The sequence below is a fragment of the Anguilla rostrata genome, chromosome 11 (genome assembly GCF_018555375.3).
Source record: "Anguilla rostrata isolate EN2019 chromosome 11, ASM1855537v3, whole genome shotgun sequence".
NCBI classification, from domain to species: Eukaryota; Metazoa; Chordata; class Actinopteri; order Anguilliformes; family Anguillidae; genus Anguilla; species Anguilla rostrata.
The window spans coordinates 31416026-31440622 of NC_057943.1; the positions used below are offsets into that span (position 1 = coordinate 31416026).

At 42.5% G+C, this 24597-nt stretch overlaps 1 protein-coding gene across 2 annotated transcripts in view; it reads left to right on the forward strand.

The window, feature by feature from the left end:
- The window catches only part of LOC135234603 (copine-9), a 112402-nt gene that overhangs the window by 60473 nt on the left and 27332 nt on the right, over positions 1 to 24597 (forward strand). For both annotated transcript variants that reach the window (XM_064299381.1, XM_064299380.1), the window contains 8 exons: positions 14274 to 14337; positions 18255 to 18358; positions 18961 to 19065; positions 21225 to 21266; positions 22659 to 22734; positions 22906 to 22959; positions 23069 to 23130; positions 24188 to 24234. In XM_064299381.1, the coding sequence (XP_064155451.1) occupies positions 14274 to 14337; positions 18255 to 18358; positions 18961 to 19065; positions 21225 to 21266; positions 22659 to 22734; positions 22906 to 22959; positions 23069 to 23130; positions 24188 to 24234 (554 nt within the window). The remainder of the gene's footprint in view (positions 1 to 14273; positions 14338 to 18254; positions 18359 to 18960; positions 19066 to 21224; positions 21267 to 22658; positions 22735 to 22905; positions 22960 to 23068; positions 23131 to 24187; positions 24235 to 24597) is intronic.

The window sequence follows — 24597 nt, forward strand, 5'->3', positions numbered from 1 at the left end:
GACAGATACGCACACGCAACCGAACGCATAATCCCCTCCAGGCCCTCGCCTGGCGGAGATAAAAATAATAATTATTTAACCCGTTTTTCGATTTACCCTCATGAATTCAACACAGCTGGTGGTCACAGCCATATATATAATCATGTAAAAAATATAATTTATCTGTTTTGTTTGCAACACTTCAGAAGTTAAAAATAGAAATAGACAATTAGTGGAAAACACATTTCATTGTATATATATATATATATCGGCTTAGGTATTCAGTTAATTAGGTTGTATTTTTGAACAAGTGACTTAGACTTACCACTCAAGCTTGACTGGTGTACAAGTAAATAGAGTAATTTATTAAACAGCAGAGAACATGTCATGTTCGGTGCTTAAATTGGGAGGGAGATGATAAGAAGAGTTTGTCTGAATTAAAAAACAGAAATACCTGCCAAAGGTGACATTAAGATAAAGAACAGGAAGAGATATCTCTCGCTCTCTCTGACTTGTGTCCCAGTCCTCCATCTCTCTGTGTGTAGTTATCTCTTTTTCTCACCCCTCGCCCTGTATCAACACACACACACACACACACACACACACACACACACACACACACACACACACACACACACGCGCACGCAGACACACACACAGACATCGATACCACATGGTCTCTGCTGAAAAAAACGTTAGAACCCTGACAGGTGGTTATCTCCAAAAGGGTTAAGTATTGAATTTTGTTTAAATAAACCTGAGCTTTTTTTTTTTTTTTAAAGGAGAGAATACACTCTGCCCTCCTTTTGTATTTCTTCCCCTTTATTCAGACGGGGGAAAGAACAGAGGGTTGAGCCACACGGTCTCGCCCGTAATGAAACTCACCTGTCAAGTCACTCTGCTCAAATATTCTGAGATATAGCCTACTGACAGTCAGATGTGTAAAACGTTTCTTTTATAAAGCCCTTTAACGTAGACATATATTCACTTAGCACAGGATAGTCTACTTGCAAACAAACAAATCCAAGACAGTTATTTTGGCAGACCTCCAGGTTTGGGTTTGTGAGTCGGAAGTCTTGCTAATTTCAAAGGAAAATGCACGGCCAGCTGTGGAGACTGACGCTACGTACGGACTCTTGTGAAATGCAGAACGTGTTCTGTGGCTAATTTTGCTGTATAATTCCAAGGCTACCATACCGCCCACCTTCAGAGCAGGAAGAGGTGGACCGATATCTGAGGATTCACTTTCATTAATTCACCCGCCTGCCCGTAATCTGGCGCAAAGTCTCCCTCTCTGTGCAAACGCAGCGAGCGGCTGCACTTCATCTCCACGTTATTATCCACCTTCAGAGCAGCCACCCAGCCTTCTGAGTAACCTGCTAACCCCCACATAATATAAAAGCGCCAGAGGTGAGTGTGTGTGTTAATGTGTGTGTGTGTGTGTGTGTGTGTGTGTTTGTGCATGTGAGAGAGCATGTGTGAGTAACCGAGCGTGTGTGTGTGTGTCTGTGTGTGTGTGCCTGTGTGTGCGTGTGTGTGTGTGTGTTTGTGCATGTGAGAGAGAGCGTGTGTGTGTGTGTCTGTGTGTGTGCATGTGTGTGAGTGTTTGTGCATGTGCGTGTGTGTGTGTGTGTGTTTGTGCATGTGAGAGAGAGCGTGTGTGAGTGACAGAGCGTGTGTGTGTGTGTCTATTTGTGCGTGTGCGTGTGTGTGTGTGTATGTGTATGTTTGTGCACATGAGAGAGAGCGTGTGTGAGTGACAGAGCATGTGTGTGCGAGGGAGAGAGAGCATGTGTGAGTGAGGAAGAGAGAGATAGAGGCAGAGACAGAGAGAGAAAAAGAAAGAGCGCATATTCATGTGCGATCTGTGAAAGTAGGGGACCTACATACCCAAATATGCGTGAGTGGGTTTTATACACGAATACTGTAAGATGATCCGTAAATATGCGTGGGAGATGTCATTTAAAAATAACGAAAGCGGCATAATCCTTTTCTTGCAGGAGGTACGATCGCAGCCACTCTGATCTATTCCAGCGTCCTTCCGTTTCCTTTATCTCCCCGTTCCCACATTAAAGTGAATCTCTTGGCCTCCTGCACTGACGCTAAGCCCCAGTCTTATTGAGGGGACTGCCCTGCGCGTCCCGAGTGGGCTGTTTCCTTTGGCACGTCTCCCATAACCCCCTGCCCCCCCTGCCCAGGCTGTCGTGCCGGGCGTCCCCATTTCACAAGCAGGGCAGGGGAAGAGGAAGCGGATATAACTAAAGCCTTTCTCCGGATCCCAGAGCTCTAACCTGTGACATCATGGGGTTTGGTGCTTACTCATGCTCACTTCACACCCTGGGCTGCCGCTGTATTCTGTTTACCTCTCTGAGCTGTGCCTTCAGTTTTACACACACACACACACACACACACACTCTGTCTCACATACACACACACACACACACATGCAGACACACAAACACACACACACATATGGTACACATACACACACACACTCTGTCTCACATACACACACACGCACACGCACACACACTCTGTCTCACACACACACAAACACACACTCACACACACACACACACACACACACTTACCTCCATTTCCCTAGATTTACATGCACATAGCTTTTTAAAAAGAGACATTGTAATAACATGACACAGACTGGAACAGGTCTGTATTCAGATAATTAAACTTTGTCTCTCATTCTCTTTCTCTCCAGCTCGGAAAAAAGCTTTAAAATTCTAGCTGGTGTGGCGATGCTGATTTTGTCCACATCAATCAGTTTACCTGTTAGTATCTGACTCCTCATCATCAGTCTCTGCCTCCCAATCTACCTTTTCCTTGCATGCTGTGTTGTGTCTGTGTGTTGTACACGGGCTGGTGGGGTAGGGGGGTGGTGGTGGGGGTGTGGGGCTGGGGGACTCCCTGCCAGGATGTTCCTGATTTCTAGGGGGGCTTAAGGGGAGAGAGGAAACGTTGTGAGCTATTTCCGTTCTCAGGTAGAATCGGGCAGGGTGTAGGGGGGGGCGGGTATCCGGGCAGATTTAGCACTGAGGGAGAGAGGGAGGGAGGGAGACACTTTCAGTTCTCCAAGGAGATTAAGGGATCTACGTGACCCTGGCAACCTGAAAGGGAGAGAGAGAGAGAGGGTATGTGTGGATGTGTGTATGTGTGTGTGCGACAGAGTGATAGATAGATAGATAGATAAATAGATAGAGAGAGAAAGAGAGAGAGAGAGAGAGAGAGGTAGGGAGAGGCAGAGAGACTTCACTTTCAAATTCAGTTTATTAAGCAATAAAAGTAAAATGAAATCCACTAATATGCTATTTTAAGCAGAACCGCACAATGCCAACAAACCCCAGAAAATAATAAACTAATAATAATAAAATGCCGCTGTGAATAAATAAAGAAGAAAAACCAATCACTCAATCAGTATGAAATCGGCTAGTCAGTTTTACATACCACCTGAAAACATTCAAATCCCTCACCATGGAACGAGAGAGAGAGAGCAGGTGGGAGAGAAAGAGAGGGAAATTGGGAGAGCGAAAAGGGAGAGATTATTTTCTCAAGACAAACCAGTGATGAGCTCTTAAAAATGTCATCCCTTAACTAAGTGATGATACAAATGCATTTTTAATGACAGAAAACCTCAGAAAAGAGTACGGAACTAGTGCAGAATAGGACAATTTGTATTTTAAAAAATAACACAATTTAAAATGAGCATAATTAGCAAGCAAAGCTCATTAACAAGCAGCTACTGAAGAGGGACACACTGGGGAACCCCGTCTGCTTTGTCATACATACCAGCACCAGCGATCTGCGAGCTCTACAGCAGTACACCACTCACACCGTGAAGAGTAGCGGTAAGTGGTAGTCTCCTGATTACAGCCCCGAGCAGACACGCCTCCACACATCCATCAACTCACCAGAGGACGTGCCACCATACCCAGCATGCACCTGGTACACCCCTCTGCCCTGGACCCAGGTTCGCGCACAGACTTTTGGACGGGCAAATGCTGAACACTCTGGGCATGCGTTCTCACCTGCACACTATAACTTAATTCACACACACACTTTAGTCTTCAGTGTATTTTATCAATGTAATGAACATTAAATAAACATGAAACCTGTAAAATATAGAATAAATAAAAGTGATAATAATAAGTGCTAGTAAGAATGTACTGGAATTTACTGTTGGAAAAAGTCCCGCCATCCTTAGCGACTGTTGCCATGTATGACAAACAAAGCAGATGGAGTCAGCTGGCAGCATCTGCTTGAATTAATTACCGCAATTAATTACAGATGGTTTTTGAAAGTTTAATCCAGTATCTTTGTTAGATAGTTCGGCTTGATACAATCATAACTAATGTACAAATAGGAAAACATGAAGGCATTTTATGGTCATTGATGAAGTGATGGAAAAGGTTATTTCTCATTTAGCCTATCTTGCTTATGTTACTGAATAGTTGGTTGGAATAGCAATACTATGACAAGATTTGCAAGAAAAGCCCAAGAAGTTATCCTTAATGTTATCTATGATTTTAGCCTAGAGTTAGTTTGACCAAACGTGAGGCCAACCTTTTGTATCTATAGGGCTAATGTACGGGGCACTGCACTGTTGTGGGACATTGCACCGACATAGACTAACGTTAATCATGTGCAATATCTAGCCTACCTACCGGCTTTATTTATACTTCTTTCTTATCTATCTTATCTTTTGTTATTTTAGTTTATTATTTCTCTTATTGTTTCGGCACTGTTTTCCCTTCTCATAGCTACACAACAATGCTCGTGGGCATTTCACAGATAAACTTTAATCACTCTGGAACAAAAGTAGTGTCTGTCTACGGCATTGACTGCAAATGCCAAAAAGTTTTATCTACAACAGACACGTTACCTGTGTAATGGCTTATGGAATAGTAATTACAGCCGGGTCATCCCAATACCCCCCCCCCCCCTTACTTTCTGGATAATGCATGTCTGTTTTGCAAATTACACAACAGCAGCTTTTAATAACCGACAGAAGCTCTGTAACTTGTAGCTAGTTTTTTCCGCTATTAGCTATATTGTTGCAGACAGTGTCGGAACTACATGTCAGAGGAAGTGGTACATAGCAACTGTTTCTAAGCAGGGATTGGTGGACTGCAGTGTCAATCATGCATTTGCTAAAGGTTAATTATTTTTTTTACATACAGGATTTTTTTTTTTACATGACATGAACCACCCCAACGGATTATTAGTCTTGACCTTTTTTCAGTTCTTTTTCTTGATTATCAATACAGTGGTTCATTCACAAATTACTCAATACCATCAAATACAGTATGCCAAGTTCTCCCCAATTAGGCCTCAATATCTTCTCAGTAACCTTTTATTTAAGAGAACATGCCTTTCAGTTTAGTGTTTTAAGATGCTTCATGAGCAGCATAATGAGCCGTTTTGAACTGTGCGGAGCACAGAAACATGATCAGTGTTTAAAACGTGAAGGTGTAGAACACGTTACACGGAAACGTATATAAACTGAGAATGAAGGCTGAGAAGAGGCTTGTCATTCGTCGTTAATCCGTTAGACTGAAATTTTGTGACTTCAGAATGTCAACTCAGTTTTGTTCCCAAGTCAAAAATAGCAATGGAAATTAAAGTCTGAAGTCATCGCCAAGGTAACTGCATGAGGCAGGTATTGCTCAAATAACCTGAGAGCATTTCAACCCCCCAAAACAACTCAAAATCAAAGCCTTTTGAGAACACATTTATTTTGACACTTTTATGGACACCAAGCCATTATTTGCTTTTAGCCTTCCCTCCAAAAAAAGGAAAAACATCTTCTGTGAAACGACTGAATGGAATAGAAATGTTTAAAATTGCAATGATTGTGACTGTGGTTGCCTAGTGTTATTACTGTCCATGGAGGGATCTCCAGGGCTGTAGATAGGGCCCATATAATCCCAAACATCACAGCCAACTGTAAAGGCAACCTGCTGCAACACTCTTTAGAATATTATAGAATAGAACAGAATGTATGGAAGCATATCCATGCCACAATATTCTTGTTCTTATTCTTTTTCAATTATTATACAATAGTGATATTTGTACTTACTGATTCATATTTTTTTCTACCCAGACAGCCTTGCCCATTCAGCCTTGATGTACTTCCTGTTGAATACTGCAACTACTGCCGAGAACTACTGTAAGAACATAATTTAACAGCAGACTGGAGGTTCCCTGTTACTTGCATGAAACAGTGTGACCTGTACATTTAGCCTAATTGATCTAAGATGGAGTGCTTGCAGGCCCACATTGGTTGATAACATTAAGAAAACACTAGGTGCACGTAGTCCTTGAAGAAGGAAGAGATATAATGCATGTTACAACTATGCTACTGTAAACTCTTCTGTATGCTCAATTAATTGGCAGGCTAAGAATCAGCACTGTTCTGCCTCTGCTGTTGACTTAAGCACAAACACTGAAAAAATAATGACCACCTCCACAACTCTATCTGATAAAGTACACTGAGTACAATTTTATGATGAAGTGGCCTATTTTCTCTGGCACAGAGTTGGTTTAAGTCTATTACTATAGTAACAGCAGGCATGGGATACTTGTAAGCTACACCTAGATACAGTACATAATTTTCTTAACCAGTACTCTCGTTTCTTGCATTAATACATAATATGGAATCATCTGCTTTTATTTTGATTATGTGTGTTTGACTGCTATACTGAAACTGGAATTCCAGTATTGAAATTAGATCTTTGTTGTCAATGTTCTTCTGAAGCCCTTGATAATTTCCTGTGTCTTTTCTGCACCGCATTTGTAGTAGTACTGTTGGTTTTTTAATGCAGTTGGACTGCAGGTTTTCATTCCTTACCTCTAATCAGGGACTTGTTTATTAATCTCTGGCCAGTCAGTTACCTTATTGGACTATGGTGAGGCAGAAGAGAAAACCAGCAGTACTGCTGACCTTGAGGGCCAGATTTGAGTATTCCTGGTCCTGATGTTACTACTTTGGTCTTCGTATTGAACCCGCTGAGGTCTTTCTGTCAAAAAGGACAATACCCATAAATTGACATAAATGTTACTCTGCATGTTCAGTAGTTTCAAAACCATTACATGTGACTGAATTGTGTTGAACACACTAGGCAAATCTACAAAATTTGGTATGGTATATGATTTTGGTATCCTCAGATGGGATTGAACCAGATGAAGAAATCGAAGAAGTGGTAGAACAGCATCGTAAACTCCTCTATTACATTGATAGGAAACATGTGATTGGTCTGCTATGTTCTGCACACTGATTTATGAAAGCACCAGGCGCTCCAAACACTTCATGGTGACTGTTAACGCCAAGGATTGAAAGTCATTGGGACCCTTTGGGTTGGTCTTCTGTGGCACAGGCGATAAGATGACTTCCACAGGGCTGGTAATGTGAGCTCCTTGACTGAGCAATTGAACAGATCACAGAAGATGGGAGCTAGTTGAGAGGACTGCACTACATAATTGCCCATGTTGTCTGGACCAACGGCTTTGTTCAATTTCACCCTTTTCAGAACCCCATTAACATTCTCTTCCTGTAACAAGATATTTCTGCTCTCTTCAGTTGACAACAAGACTTCTGATGTTGTCCTCCCTTTCTGCTTTGAAGTTGTATTTGTCAAATCTGCTGCTGAAGTTGTTAAGAGCTTAAGCAAACTGACTGCAATGTTCCTTCGACTGAAGGCCAGGGTCATTCAGGTTTGTTGATAGACCTGAGAGGATCATTATTCGTCTCAAAGCATCTCTCCTCTGCCCCTCTTGAAACTGATTTTCATCCTTCTCTTCACCTCTTTAATTTGTTTATTCAACCTGACCTGAATGAGGTTTGACTCTACTTTGTCTCTTGATTGGAATGTTTTCTTTATCCTCGTTTAATGTTATTTTTGGGCTTGTTGTTTTGAGGACACCTTCGCTTTCTTGGATGGAACAATAGTGCCTCACAGAAAATTATATAGCCATTCACTGCCTCCACCGCCTTGTCTAATGTGGCATTCTGTTTGAATGCCTCCCAATCAGTGCATTCAAAACAGTCTTTTAGAGTGTCACCAACATCACCATCCCATTGTTTTACTGTTTTGTAGACAACGCCCGCCCTCTAGTTTTAAAGATATGAAACCAGGCCTTTGTGTGTCTGAACCTTGGATGTCTTCATTTGCAAGATGTGAGGAAATTAGTCAAGAAAAATATTTGGATCCTTGTAAGAAGTTGTCCAAAAACATTTTGGAATTTTTTTTTTCTTTTCTTTCCTCTTGTAGAGAACGTACTCTTTGCTACAACAGGTTGTGAATGGTTGTGAGCTGTGCACAAGACTGTTTTCAGATTTTTGTCCCTTGACACGCTGGATAATCATATTAATCCACCGGAAAAACAGGGGAAGTTGCCAGAAAACAGGGAAAGTTTCAGAGAACACATTCTGGTCAGATTTGGTTTTGTGGTGACGTTATTGTCCAGATGTTCCAAAAATAACCTTTGAACATGTTGCTCCAAAAATATTCTGTCGCCTTTACAGAAAACATGTTCCACGCATGGTCATTACAGCTTGATGGTTATCATTTAGTCAAATAAATATATAGAGTACACACGGAAATACAATTTTCAGAATGTTCCACACATAATTATTGGGATTGCTGGTTAATTAACTTTTTTCTGAAAAAAGAGAAAAAAACTCCTTGTGGCGTTTCAAAAGTAATATTGTAAGTGACAAGCAGGAAACTGGACAATTGTTTGTTTTCCGGGCTATTCTGGGAGCCAGACGTCACCAGCTGGCTTCTCAATCGCATTTGTCAACGGGAGGGCGAGAGCCCATTCTGCTGTGTTTTTTGGGGACCTGTCTTTCTCCAATAGCGAGTCAGAATCCTCAGATTTAACCGCGCCTCTCTCAGAGTCTTCAGACACCCTCGCCTCCTCTTTCTTCTCCCTCGAACCCTGAATGAAGATTTTTCGGGTATTCGTTTCTGTCTGCGTATGAATCCGGAATACGGGTCTGAAATATTGAGAGGACGGAAGCTGGAGCCATTCCTGTGGGCTTCTCGCTGTCTTTAAATTTCGAAGAAAGCCTTTCTTTGTTTGCTTCCTCTAAATTTTAGATGGGGTTTTTGCACGACTGACTGCATGGATGCAAAAGAAAGCCGGCGCATCAGCCTGCTTAATAAGCTGGCCTAGTTTCCTCCGGGTCCCAAAAATTCCCTCCCTCCCTTGCAGATTTCTGAAGTCATGAAACTGCTGCGCTAACAGGAGAGGGCTGGAAATTTTTTATGCATCTCATTCTCACCAGAGTATTTTTTTAACCATAGACTTTAAAAAAAATGTTTTCTTTTCTTTCAAACTTTTAATTACAAACTTTTCACTGAAGGAATTTTACTTTTAACAGAGACATCTTAAGGGAGAATATTGACTTTTTGCGAAAGATTTTTAACCACAGGTGTTTTTCCAGAAACTTTATGGGAGAATTTTCACCAGAAGCTTTTGGCCATACACTTTGCACCCACCTAAATGCTTCTTCCTGTATGTGTCTATACATGTCAACATTATTGCATTGTACTTTCATGATCAGATTTATTAAAATGGTATTCTCGGGTATCACTGTTTTATTACTATCCAAATCTGAGAAATCATTGGCACTTGGAGTGTGAGAGGATCTTATATTTAAATATTACTCATAAGCTGAGTTCAAACTGAAGTGAGTGTTTCAAATGAATGCATCTTGTTCATTTCTCATTATTCCTGACGAACAGGGCACAAGATTTTTTACAAAGTAAGGGATATGTCTTTGCTTACCTGTTATTGCATTCACTGTATGCCATGTTTTTTTGGAGAATTGCTTCCTGCCTCTTGTCACTTGCTGGATTGCTGTTGGCTGATGTAAAAGCTGAGGGGGGAAGACCCCTCTCAAATACGCTCCCTAATTGGATTGCGGCAGCCAAGACAAACTCAAACTTTATTTATTCTTTTTCCCCACGTCTGGTCTTTCTGTCAGGCGTGAGATTTTAATCAGACCTGCTGAGTCAGAGCCACTGGTCCTTATTTCAGCCCCTCAGTCACTTCCTGTGACAGGAGTCCAGCCAGGAAGTCAGAGATTAGGGCCCGCAGTGGGCACTAAACCGGCCGACTACAAAATAGCTACTGTGCTTCAGAAATGACTGCACTCCTTGTGCTAAGCATCTGCAGGATGACAGATAAAAACAGCTGTGGTTTGTGTGAATATTTGAAACCTGTAGTTGTATGGTACAGTACAGCTTTGTTGGGGGTGGGGGATCTAGGTGGAGTGGGTGGAGAGATAGAGGTGTGGGAGGAGTGGGCAGAGGGGGATTTGCACACTGTGATAAGCTGCTCATCTTCACCATCTTGTCTCAGCAGTACACAGGCTGCAGGCCCCGATTGAATCAAATGGAATAATTCAGTCGAATTGGGCTAATGTGATCCATAAATGCAGTTTGATTGGACGCTTGGATGGCTGCCTGGCCGCTGCTGGCTGCTTGCTCTCAAAGCTTCCAGCGGGGCTCTCCAGGTCCATGCCACGCTCAGGGGAGCCGAGGAATGTTCTGACTGGTCGCCAAACTTTGTTTCAGTTCCCAGTCCAGCAAAGGTGTTGTGTAAAGGCACTGGAAGGAGGTGCGCTTCGGCAAAAGAGAGCTCAGATCAACTGCAAAGAACATGTAACACTTGTGGGACACACGCGAGCATCTGTGTCACAAGTGCAGGGCTGTCACGCTTGTATACTGATAACAGACGCGTTTAGCAGTCACACGATGGAAACGAAACAACCAATCATTAACATCGGGGGCAGTTCTTGTTTTTCCCATGGTCATTTTAAAGCTCCTGCTGTCTATTGAAGTTTGAACTAGCACCATGGGTAAATCTATGCGATCATATTGTACGCAAATACAAATTACATTTACATGATGAATCCAAATGTATAACAAATACCCTTCAAAAGTTTTGATTCTGTACTTTAACCATGTGTGAATTGTTTGATTACAAATCTAAAATTGTGGGTTACAGAGCAGAATCAAGAAAAAATTGGGTATATATACATATATAATACATTTTTAAAAATGTATTACTCTTCCTCATCCACTACCGTTAGTTTCTGAGAACCAATGAAAAGTTGCTGAAGATGGGACTTGCATCGCATATCAAATAGAAACAGAATGAGATGCCACACAGGTTGACATGAGACGTGACATACGGCTGGTGTGGGTTTCACGACTGATTATAATAGAGGCATTGCATCAGACTGAGGCAGACGCTCGCATGAGTCCAGTGTGGGGAGGATGTAAATGTAAATGAAGACGTGAACTCCCCCAAACCAGAGAAGGACACTCAGCACTGACAGCCTGGGGGCATCGCCGCTTATCTAGCTGGAGGGAACGCCATGATCAGAACTTCCGATTGATGGCTCACAAGAGAAATGCAATAGCCTCTGGTTGTTGGCGGTTATCCAAGCAATAACCATTAATGGTATCGTCCCCTGAGCCATCTCTACCTCTTTACGCCCTGCTCTGGATAGCAAACTGCTGTGTTCAGAGGGAAGTAGGGGGGGGGGGGGGGGTGTAGACATTGGCAAGGATGGGGTTAGCCATGGGCGTGACCAGAATAATAAGAAATGTGGCGAAGCCTTGTGCAGAATGGCGGGCCATAAATCTGAAGAGAGACGGGTGATTGGAAATTCTGACGATGTGCGTTGAATGTCTCCCGGGTTTCCCTGCCTTAAATATGTATTGTTACGGTTGGAGGGGGAACTCTCTCTGTGAATTTATTATGTTTTATATCACCAACAATGGGGGTACTTCACTGTATCTCCTCTCTGAGTCTACCGTGAGCCTGGGTCTGATCTATTACCAAAACAGGGGTGTCCTTCTGAAAGTCGTCCTTGAAAAAAAGTAATTTCATTATGTGTCGGCGGGGTAGGGGAGCCTTCTTAACAAGATTATCATATAGTGGGCTGTTCAAGGCTGAGGACTTTAAAGGGTCTGTTGACCCCATCGTGCATGTATTTGGAGCGGAGAAGAGTGTGGCATTGTTGATGGGAAGCAGAACAGTTTTGTTTGTGACATCAGACATAAGCGTCTTCCCAAAATTATACCCTGTGGAGCGAGGGCCACTGATTGGACGGATATCAGATGAAGAGGGTTCCCATGTTGATGGCATATTAAGATTTAAGGCCCAGGTGTGTGGTGAGTGACAGGCTGAATTATAAGTGCGGGTAACGGGAAATTAAAGTGCAGTTTGCGGAGATTCAAAGCACGAAACTTCCGTGTAAAAATAAAATAAAAATGAACCTTCGAGTCCCGGCCAGGAGAGTCCCAACTGCATATCAAAGCACCTCAGGACTGTTTGTGATAAGGGCCTGCCCCACCTGCTTTAATGCTCATTTGTCTGTAGATAGTGGAGAGAAATATCTGGCTCATTCGATAACAAATACACTGGGGATTCGCTAACTGTCCCCTGTCAACCCCATTTACCATTACCATCAACTCTTTCAAATCCATAACTATAATTCTGGCCACCTGCCTACATTATGCGATTATGTGTGGTTATAATGCATTAATGAATCTTTCTGGATGAGAATGAGTTTTCTGAGCCTGACAGTGCTTAATGATTTGAAAGAATTGGGGGTCTGAAAAGAAGAGAGAAAAGTGCATGGCTTTGTCCCAATCTAGTTTTGGGTCCACCCTCATACACTTCACTTGCGAACTTCACTTGGGAGGATGAGATGCACGTACCAGTACAACTGGAGTATACATTTGCATTTAGCCAGTGGGAGGGAGCGAGGGCGGAGTCCTTGAATTAAGAGCCGGGCTGCGTTCCAGTCCAAATGAAAATGTTCTCTTCACTTCTTCCCTCCAATGGAGTGAACCCTCCAGTGACGCATTATGTGACATTTTTGCTAGGGTGCCCTTCTCGAACAAGGGGAGTGATTGAGGGGAGGGGTTAGAGCTGCTTCAAGTTTGAGCACCCAACACTTGCACTTATTCTTTCGCACTTAGCACATTCGTCAACAGCACAAAGGAGGATTCTATGGTAGGCCTTTGAGGACATATATTTCATACGTTTCATATAATTATTTGCACGTATGCAACGATATCAAATGCATATCTCATTGTTTACATTGATTACGGGTATGTTACAAATAATTAACCATCGTTAATAAAACTTTATGAATGAGTTTCATTATTAGCAGGATGATCTGGAGGATCACCACAGTTTTTTCTCATTCTTACATTTCACCTCTGCCATATCAATCGATTCAACTTCTCATCTTACGGTTTTTTAATGGTGAGGCTGTTTCAGGGTTTATTCTGCTTCGTGGATAAGAGGGTCAGATTAATGTTTATATTGTAGCAATTTCAGTTAGAGAGAAACCAGGTGGGTCGCACTGCTGGCTGCCCCTTGCGGGCGGAGACTGGGGACTGTCACTGGGGCACGCTTGCTGCTGCACACTATTACTGGGGTGAGCTGGCTGCTGGCTGCTGCTTGGGAATGGTTACTGTGGGTCAGGAAGCGGGGTCCCCCCGATATGGCGTAGGGCCAGGGGTTGGTGCAGGTCCAGCTGCAGGTTTGCTGTGAATTGTGGGCAGTATGAGCTTGCCAAGTCTGCTCTGATGCTCGCTTGAAAAAAGGTTGAGGGTGGAGGGGCTAAGCTTCATGTCACAAACTTCATTTTACTTTCTTACTGGTTGGGCTCACACCTAAAATGGCCGCCGCGGGTACTTCCGTGTCTCGAAAGGGATTCCCCCAAGTGAATGTTTTCAAGGGCGTAACAATAGTTGGATTGGAACTCCTAAGCCTATGTATGTGTGTATCATTGACATCATACAAAAATGTATTTACATCTTTGAGTTTGATGACAGTGCAAATAAGAACTTATATAATCTTTTGTGTGAGTGTGTCTATATATATATAAAATATTTATACACACACGCACACAAACACACATATGTTTCCATGAAACAGATGAATGGTTTGTCACTAGGACTTTTTGGCATTTCACAGAAGAGCCAGACAATCTGTATCATATAAAAATAACTGCACCCGGGCTGCTGGGCCGGACTGTGATGTCACCTCTGCCCTCCGTCCATGCCCTTTTCAGTAATAAGGAGCCAGGGAGCAGGCCGCCCTGGACAGGCAGGCCGCGGACAGCTGTCTCCATCGGGGCCTTAATTACGTGTCCGGCTCGCGAGGGGTGACCTCCCGTGAACCCTAACTGCCACTTTATCTCTTCCCTCATCCACACTCCCTTTCTCTTTCTATTTCTCCTTCCCCAGAGGGATCCCAGGGAAGAAATGTGGTCTTATTATCTTCACCGCGGAAGAGCTAAGTAACTGTAGGGTGAGTACCGGCCTCCATCTTACTGTCTTGTTGTACAGGAAACCACTGTGTATCAACATGCATTCTGTTCTTTTTGGGAAAGAAGGTGTTGCTGATGCCTGGTAGGAAAGCCACAAGAACATATTTCAAGGCAGTATTGTTCTTTTTTCAAACTTTCACACCATTGGTATCATGAGACACCCTTGTGCTGTACAGTATGTCCATGTTTTGAAGCTGTGGGGTTGTTTCTGATAATTTCATCCTGCTATACATTCTGTCTCATGGATCAACAATGAAATGAAGTTCAAAACTGTAATTAAACCATGGTAGTATGTTGGTCAAAAGAAAAAGATTTCTGCTGATTCTGAGAATCAGTTTTCTGAGGGTATGAAGGCACAATGCCAACACTGGAATTGATATTGATATATTGACATAGAGGAGGCGTGTGGACATAGTATAGGAAGATATGACCTATATAAGAACAGAACATCAATTACTTTCCAATGAACTCAGAGGGGCAGATACTTGACCATATTCAGTTCAATGTTATTTTTACAAGGAAACTCTCTGAACTCCCCCCAAAAACAGAAAGTGAGGTAAAAAAAAAAAAAAAAAGCTGCACTGACAAAAACTAGTACAATTAGAGAGTGAGCAAAATCCCCTCTTTAGACCACAAGTATAAGAACATTTCTTAAACGCCATGTAAGAAATGTCCTTTGGTGTTTGAACACCAAGGGTGATTCTTTAGTAGGACGCAGCCAAACATGCGAGCAGGCAGCCTCCACAGGTAAAGTTTGCTAGGGCAAAGCAAGCAGTGTCCCAGAATTTGCCCGTGAGAACGACTCTAGGTCCATATTAGCTTATGGCTGACGCCCGTAGTCTCTGGAGACGGACCGACAGGTGGATTGATAAATCAGTACATCGTTAGGTACAGATATGCATACTCGCAGACAAGAAAGATGGATGATGGATGGATGAAAGAATGGGCAGATGGATAGACTGACTGGTAGATATAGGCGGATAGATAAGCGCTGTGCGTTTGGGATCCTCCACAGAGCGGCTCGGCGTCAAAGACGCGGAGGAACTCAAAGGAGACTGGAGCGCGAGTTCTGAGCAGTCAGATTAAAGCAGAGCTCTCCCCTCTTTGAGCTTCTTTTTCCAGAGTCTGCGTTTTCATGCGTTTTTTTTCTTTCATCTGTGAATCTTGCACCCAAGCTTTTATTCATCCATTCATCTGTCACGGGTATATTTTATCTACTCGTTGATTAATGCTTCCCTCCCTGAGATAAGATGTTTGGCTTGTTTGCTCTTATCTAATATCTACCGTTGATCTGGATAACGAGTTAGATCTTCCTCTCGGCACGTACTGTGGTCTTGTGAGAGTCGTGATGGGTGCTCTGTTTGTGACTGCGTTTCGCTCACCCAGCTCCCTGTGATTAACTCTTTTGGTTACGGGCATGTGATTGCTCATGGTTAAATCATTTTCAGTTAGCCCTAGCCTGTGACCTGGAACCTCGCTTATGTTTGCTTCAATTTGGTCAGTGCAAAAAGAACAATAACAGGGGCGTCTGTTTTCTCACGCCCCTGTTCTTGTTCGGTTTGATTCGGTTGCGCTTCTGTTTGTAAGATTGTCAGTACGCTGCACTGCCAGTTTCATCTTTGCAACAGGCCTACCATAGCTAAAGGCCTTTCTAGAATTAATTTGCTTTAGCTAACTACAAAGCTTACAAGGCTTTAGCCAGCAGACTAGCAATAGTGATACTGTCCAAACCAGATCCTACGTGAATAACCACAAAATTGTGCGTGCTTAGTGTTGTTTCCAATAAGATGTTGATACGTACACGTGACACCAGTTCCAGAACCGACCGGAAGAGGAAGGCAACCATCATTGCAGCCCACAACATGTTTTGCAGTGAAAGCCCCCATCCCCCCCCCCCCTCCCAATTGAGTTACCAATACAGTTTGGCAAATGACATGCCCATTTTCGATAGCACTTTCTCCTTGCCATAATATGTGCAAAATATGTTCGGCTGCATCTTACAGTGGGCTATAATTAGTAGTACAGCGAATGGCTTGCACACATTCAACCATTAAATAAGAACATAAAGGACCATAATAGTCCATTAAACCCATCATAGCTCTTAATTTGCCTATGGTTCAGGGCAGGGGTGGGAATAGATCCACATTGACTTCTGCTCTTCATTATTTAACCAGCCTGATCATTTACGCCATCTGATCTTTTAGCGTACAGTAATTTCTTGACAAGCTCATGAAAGGCAGCTGAAGGCATCTGTTTGTTCCAATATAAAAAGTTTTTTTACAGTAGTCTAGCCTATCAGCAGACTGGCATTCATGTGCAAAGCTAATTGGCTAAATGAGCCAAGGGCAATTTCTGGAAACCAGAGGGGTCACTGACTCCTCTGCAAATGAGGTTTTTTCTGCTTCAGTGAGTCTGCCTGTTTGTTCGCTGTTTACGCGGGGAAAGGTAGCATGCGCACAGCCAATCATTACAGCCTGCAGCTGTATCACGTCTTACTTTCGATGGCGTCTTGCTGCGGAGAAGTCAGTCACGAGTCTGCTTTCCTGGGTTTATGAAGTGCGGCACAGCAGGTAGGAGCCTGGGTTTATGAGCAGTGGTCCCACCACCACAGGAGCAGTAATGCAGTCGCACCCTTGGGCATGGTGCTTGGCTTTCGTAAATATTCAGCAGAATACATTTCTCTCATGGAAAAGGTCAGTTTCAGTACATAAGCCTTGTGGATGAAGACCCTGTCAGAAATATCAACACCGTAAAATTATGAAGGTCTGGCAAACTGAAGTTATTCCTTTGATTGACTGAAATTTATTGTTTGTCTAAGCTAGAGGGGGTGTTAAGTAGCTACGCTAGCCCGGCCTACATAATTAATGATGCATCCAGTGTTTCGTCAGAACCCTGTGAGACACGCATCCCGCTTTACAGAACTCAAACACGACCCGCTCATTGCTCGAACGCTCCTAGATCCTTCACCGAAATCTGGAGTCGGCAGCAGAGGCCAAACGATTCTTCTTTCAGTCTCTTATGAGCTTCACACCTCATAGGTAATGACTGTTACACGCACATTTTGCCACCAGGGAAGGTAATTTTAAGTCATTTGAATTTACTCACAGCACAGAAGCCGGGCCTTTCAGCGCTTGGTGGACTGTTGTTTTATGTTCTGGAGGGAAATGTATTCATGCTAAACCTTGGACGTGTTCATTATTGTATTTTTCTCCTCTGGGGATTCGGTCTTGCGGGTTTTCTGGGTCTCTGTATTTTTCTGGCGCATTCAGAGCTTGAGAGGGAGTCAGTGCTATGTTTGAATATTTAAAACATGTTTTTTTTGTTTTTCTCTACAAATTTGGAATGACTAATCGCACCTGCAGCCCTTTTCCGTTGCTGCTCCATCCATCTGCCAGTTTGGGAAGGCTCAGAAATGCATGTTTGTGATTGCAGAAATCTAAAGTGTTTTTGTGAATTAAGAATGTAATGATTTAATTCAGAGTTAAAGTGTGCTGGGGGGGGTGGAGGGGGGGTGGAGGGGGGGTAAAAGCACTCAATTATTAGCGCCATTTAAAATGATGGCCATAAAGAGGCTGTATGATGAGTTAATGAGCTATATGGTACACTCAAGCAGGCTGTATAACCTCAATAGCACAAGTAATGCGGCTTATTATAATTATAATAATGATTGTAAAATTATAAATTATTATAATTATTATAAAATGGTAAATTATATTGTTTATTTTGATGTTTTATGAAATTTGTTTACTCTGTGTAGGGGTTTTATGCACCTGGCATGTCAATTTGACGGGGGTTTGATTGAAGCACAACCATTTTGAGTGATTCATATTACAGGTTTTGTTCTTGAAATTCTCCAAAAATCATGTCTCACCCCCTCCGCCCCCATCCCACCTGACAGGATATAGCCACCATGCAGTTGTGCGCTAACAAGCTGGACAAGAAGGACTTCTTCGGAAAGTCGGACCCTTTCCTGGTCTTCTACCGCAGCAACGAGGACGGAACGTGAGTGTTCCGCATCCGGCGTTACTACCCGTACTGTGAACCAGACGTGCATTCAACCAGGAGAACACTGAACTCATTCCCATGCATTCCCATTCAAACTGTAGATGTGTTGCTGTTAGTTGATGATGCTCATTAAACCACAGTGGATGGCACGAGGGGAGGACGGTGATACTACATTTTTTCAGGTGAATTTTAAATGCCAGATGATTGCTGAAGTAGTTTCCTCTCTGCAGCGTCCCCTTCGGCAGCCATGTTATCCCTCTGACTGTTTCAATCCGTTAGCTAATGCTAGCAATCTTTCCTAATGTACAGGAATAAATTTATTCCTGTTCAATTTTATCAAACGTTAGCTAACATTAGTTAATGATCACCTCGTTGAACACCCTTAAGCTCTCATGTACAGTACTGTACTATAGTTTCGCCATCTGCAACAAGATGGAGGTGTTAAACAATTAGCTATATTAAACAATTAGCAATAACGTGTACGATCATTCCTGGTAAATAGAAAAGCCTGTATAGCTTATATAGTTGTGAATATTTTAGCTAACAGTTGCTAATGATCACATTGTTCAACAGTTCTTACGTATTTTATTCCACTCTAGGTTCACGATCTGCCACAAAACGGAGGTGGTGAAGAACACGCTGAACCCTGTGTGGCAGCCGTTCACCATTCCCGTACGGGCGCTCTGCAATGGCGATTATGACAGGTGCGTAAGGCGGTCCACTTGTGGGGGCTATCTGCCGCATGCAACGCATTAACAGGTCACATGACTGGCAGAGAGTTCCATTCTGATTGCCACCAAGCCATCTTGTTCGACATGAATGACGCATGGACACCAGTTGCATCGTAGTTGGAGTTTTAAGATTGTTTAGTAATTGTCAAAAGCCATTTTTGGTCTTTAAATTGTCTTTTAGAAGGCTTTTATGCATCAGATATAACATGTTCTTGTCCATGACTTTATTGACCACCTTATTGCTTTTGACAGGAAGTTTAACAGGGTCAGGGTCTCAAAATATAGTGTGGCTTATCAATTGATATCTGTCTTAAATTTCATCTAAATGGGATAAAGATTAAAGAAGTCAGTAGTGGAACTGTGGCCAGAGAATAATGACACATCTGCATTGAAACAATGCAGGGGTTCTACCCTAATGCAAATGCCTGAAATATACTGCTGTACATACAGACCAATGGACTTATTTTGGATAAATTGTGTTAACTATTTTTTGATACATTTCAATATCTAAAAGCAAGAACAATAGTGGTGGGAAATGTGGTTAAAAAATAGAAGTTGAATCTTTAAGCATAATGAGAAAAAATAAATGTAAAAAAAAAAAAAAACACAGCCAGCACTTGCTAAATACTTAAAAATTCATATTGTTATTAATGCATGAGAACATTGCACTGGAATGTTTCAGAAATGGCTTTCATCAGCTAGTTGGACAATGTTATTGTGCTGTATGTGTGAAAACACAAACACAAGAACCGGTCTAGTCATTTTACTTCCATGGTAGACCTGCTCTGGCTCAGGGGTCTTTCTGATGGTGTGTAATATGAGTCACAACTACTATCATCAGCTAATGTTCCGGGTCCTCCAGAGATGGTGATGGATCGGTGCTCTGTTGTGGTCAGAATAATGCCAGCAGTCGGTCGCTGATTCTCAAGAGGCCAGCGTTGGCGTTATTGGGATTAACACAGGGGATTCGGACATTGGTTTACCACCCCCGTGGGGACACGGGTCCCCGCCATTCCACCCTGCTCTGCCAAACTGCCAAACTGGGTCAGACAAGCTAGAGGCCGTCAAAATGGCGGTCACTGCAGCTCAGACCTTAACGGACACACAAGGAACACAAAGAGAGCTTCGCTGTAATTTCCCACTGGACAAGGCATTTACAGGCCAAAATTTACGCTCTGGTCAAAGCTGTCTTGTATTTTTTTCCTGGGATGACTTCCTCACCAATCAATTTTCTCATTGAATGAGTATTTTTTCCTGATCTAATGATCACGCTTCTCTGGGTTGGGTCAAAGGTAAGCAGTGTACTGTGCTCTATCTATTAATCCAGTGTCAGTCTTCTTGATGTCCTCTGGAGTAATTTGGAATGGTCTCATCTGAGTTCTTCTAATGTAATTATGGGGCTCCCATGCCATATGACCTTCTAGGGGTCACACAGCTTTTATAATGGCTACTCTGAGGAATCGCTGGAGAGAAAGCAGTGTGGGTAATGTCAAAGTAGGCCCTCTTCCATGCTACATTTCTATGGTAGCATCATAAAAATGCTGTAGTCCATGGGCAGTTAAAAAGTTTGAAGCTGAACACTCTCAAAATGTACTGTAAGAACAGGTATTCATCCTTTAGTTACTTGTGCACATCCTTTATCTTTTTCTCTCTTTCCCTCTTTCTCTTGACCCCTGCTTCATCTAAACCTGTCACTCAATAAAATTACTGTCTGAAGTTCCACACACAACTAGCAGCTGGACAACAGTAACTAGAAGCTTCATCATTACCGCATGCTGTCAGTCATTCACTTGTACGAACCATTCAGAAGACTTTGCTCTTCACAGATTGATTGATTGAATTTATTCGATAATCATATGAGAGTGGAAGCTTTGGAACATCATCAAGTACCAATCTTAAAAAACTATCAAAGATAACGCAAGAACATACATGAAGTTTTCAGTACTTAATAAAGAATTACTTGCAATAATTTGTTGTGTTGATGATTTTCAGCATCAAAAACTGTCCATGTTGGTTCTGAATATACTGAAATGGTGCCATATAGGTTGAAAACTTTGACTCTTGGGAACAGGGAGGTGACTGTGCTGTCTGCTGTTCCCAATTCTTTTTTTTTTTTTTGTCTTTATTTTCAGAACGGTCAAGGTGGATGTGTACGATTGGGACAGGGATGGAAGGTAATTTGGAGCAATTTTTTTGGGACTTTCACTTCTCTGCTCATTTACGGGACTCTTTTTGCTCTGTCCTTTGGAGGGAGGGAGGGAAAGAAGGAGAGAGGGGACAGAGAGAGAGCAAGAGATAGAGAGGAGCCTTGGAAACTTTTGCTAAGTGCTGAAAAAATTTGCTTCTCCAAAGCCCCATCTGTAACAATCCGCCATATTTTTAAACGGCAGCTGAATAAACGTCTATCCATCACTTTATTTCTGAAATGGCTCCAAACACAAACACAAAGGGCATAGTTGGGTCTAATATCATCTCTGATTCATTACATTGACACAATGGGAGGACCAGATAGAGTGTGTTTGTGGTTGTCTGTGTCGGTGTGTGTGTGTTTATGTGTAGGATTCTGGCAGACCAGTTGGTGACACTTTTCCTGAGGAACTATTCACTTTCGCCATGTCTAATTACAGCATCAAAGCATGTTGAGGGAGAAGAGTGCTTTAATTCAAGAGTGGTTGACAGGGTTCAAAAGAACTTGAGGCAGAAAATACAGAGGACATTTCTATGAGGAGAATTCAATCATTTATTTCTCTATTTGCTTATTTATTTTATTCAGGGTGACTGTATTCAGGGTCCAGAGTAAATGAGGATCTAATCGCATAATGCAAGGCAAAAAATTGGAGAAAATTGAAATTCACAGTTATTTTATTGTATTTGCTTTATTGCATTATTGTATAATTTAGATTGGCAGGTAAAATGAGACTTGCAGGCCTTTAGAAAGACGGTCCAGAATACCAATGGAAAATAACATCAAGTAGAATTTTTGTCTTTTTGTTCCTGGTTGGTTAGTATCCCCTGTGTGCTGGTTTCTTAGCCAAGGCAATGTGTCCTGTACAGAGTTAAAGAAAGTGCTGTTAAATATTTAAGGGGTAAAAGGAAGTGAGGAAGGAGAGTTCAGGGAAGCAATATTCCACAGCCTTAGGGAAGAAGTGGAAGAGGAACGGATATTGAGGATGAAAGAAAGCCTGAAGTATTTTTATCTCTGCCAAGCGTTGTCCCTTAATATGTAAATCATTTGTGTGTGTGTGCACACGCACATGTGTGTGCGTGTATATGTGTATGTATGCATGTGCGTGCCCATGTGTTTATGTGTGTGCGCACGTGTGTGTGCAGTTGAGTGTGTGTGTGCGCATCTGTGTGTGTGCGTGTGTGTGTGCGTGTGAGTTTGTGTGCAGGTGAGTGTGTGTGTGCACACAACACGTGGTCATGTGGACTTGTGTGTATGTGTTTGCATGTTTTTGTACATCCATGTGTGGGGTAGGGGGTGACATGAGGTCAGAGGTCATTCAGGTCGGGGCCTGGGCCCTGCTGTCGCAGGTCAAGTGACTGGTTCTGCTCTCCCCCGACAGCCATGACTTCATCGGGGAGTTCACCACCAGCTACAGGGAGCTGTCCCGGGGGCAGAGCCAGTTCAACGTCTACGAGGTCAGAGGTCACCGGACGGCCCCAGAGAAACCTCACTTCTGTTCACACGTGACATTTATACTGTGGATCCTGATCAATTCATTCTGGTCACTTTCATTATAAATCTGTGATTATTCAAGTTATTGATCCATAGCTAAACGCTTATGAAGTCATTGTTTTGTGTCGACCTAGGTCTTGAACCCTAAAAAAAAAGGAAAAAAGAAAAAGTACATAAACTCTGGCACGGTGAGTACGGCCCGAATTCAAATTCTGTTGCTGTTTTGCAGTTGGAATGACAGTCATCATCATAAACCGATATGCCCCTCTTCCCCTTCCCCTCTCTGTCCGTGGCCAGGTCACGCTGCTGTCCTTCAAAGTGGAGTCGGAGTACACCTTTGTGGATTTCATCCGCGGCGGGTGAGGGGAGCGTCATATCGCCGTTCATCGCTGAGCTGTCTCCAACGTCATCGCTCTCAGTGTCGCCTGATTACACTATTGCACTTGGAGTTGATTGTTGGAGTTTTAAAGGACGATTCAGGATAGAAATTTACAGATGACCCATCGCGCTATTGCACTGATTTTTGGAGTTTTAAATTTGGACGATTTGGCCGAGTGACCGGATGCAGATGATCACTTTGGCAATTACACTGATATTTTCAGTAGATCCGTTATGCAGTAACCCAGATTATTATTTTCAAAGAAATATTTGGCAGAGAAATTTCCAGAAAAAACTCTGATAGCCTGACTTGTTGGAGTTTGAAAGGAATTTGAAGGAGAGAACTTTCCAAACAACACATGATTACACATACATTAGATATCGCCCCTCCCCATCTGTTGCTGCCTTTGTTCCATAGGATTTGAGGGGGCACAATTTACAACCAGGAGCAAGCCTGTTACTGGACACGAAATTCAATATTATCAGATGTGATGCACAGTAACTCATTCAGACAATTCATTTCTTGAGAATAACATAGGGAGATATTTGGAGTGCTCTACTGATTGAAGTTCATCTATAAATATTCTGAAAGTACTGAAGCAAGAACGTAAATGCCACCACTTAAGACGTTTTATAAATGTCTCACATGCAATGCACAGTAATTGCCAATACTTTGTCTGAGAATTGGACAGTAGAGCCTCAGAGGTACACCTCATAATTACAGACTTGCAGACAGTGATCAACAGAGTGGTCTATGAACCCAAAAGTAGCATACGCAATAGCCCCTTATCAAAAAAAAAAAAATCATGCTGTTGTTCGACAAAAAATTAAAATAAAAAGCACTATCTCCTTTTAGCACTTATTATGGCCCTTAATATTAGTGTAGGTTAATTTACAGATTTTTATCATTTAACTCTGATCTTTGTCTAAACCTTTGTATGTGCTTATGTACGTGGATCTCTGCTGAATGCCTGAATATAAAATGCTGTAAATATCTTGTGTTCCTGTAATCATGGCCAATCTCCTCTTCCTCCACAGGACCCAGCTCAACTTCACTGTGGCCATTGATTTCACAGCATCCAACGGTAGGTGTGCATCGAGGACGGCAATGACAGGCTGTGCACTTTACCTTCAGTCTCAAAGTAATGTTTGGAGGGGTCTCTCAAGGTAAAGACATTGACAACACTGTGTAAAAACCCTTCACTACTTATTCCACACCAGTGAGAGGGAGAAGGGGAGGGAGAGATGGGGAGAGGGAGAGAGAGAGAGTCCCAAACTATTTCTTCCCAAACAGTTTGGTTAGTTCAGCAATGCCTAAAGCTGAGCTTTGAAGAAAACAGTGTTATGCTTGCATGTACGTGTGTCAAAATAAGTACAAATTTTGATTGAATACAATGCATCATATTCATTCAATGTATTAATGTTAGTATGTATCTGTGTATGAAATA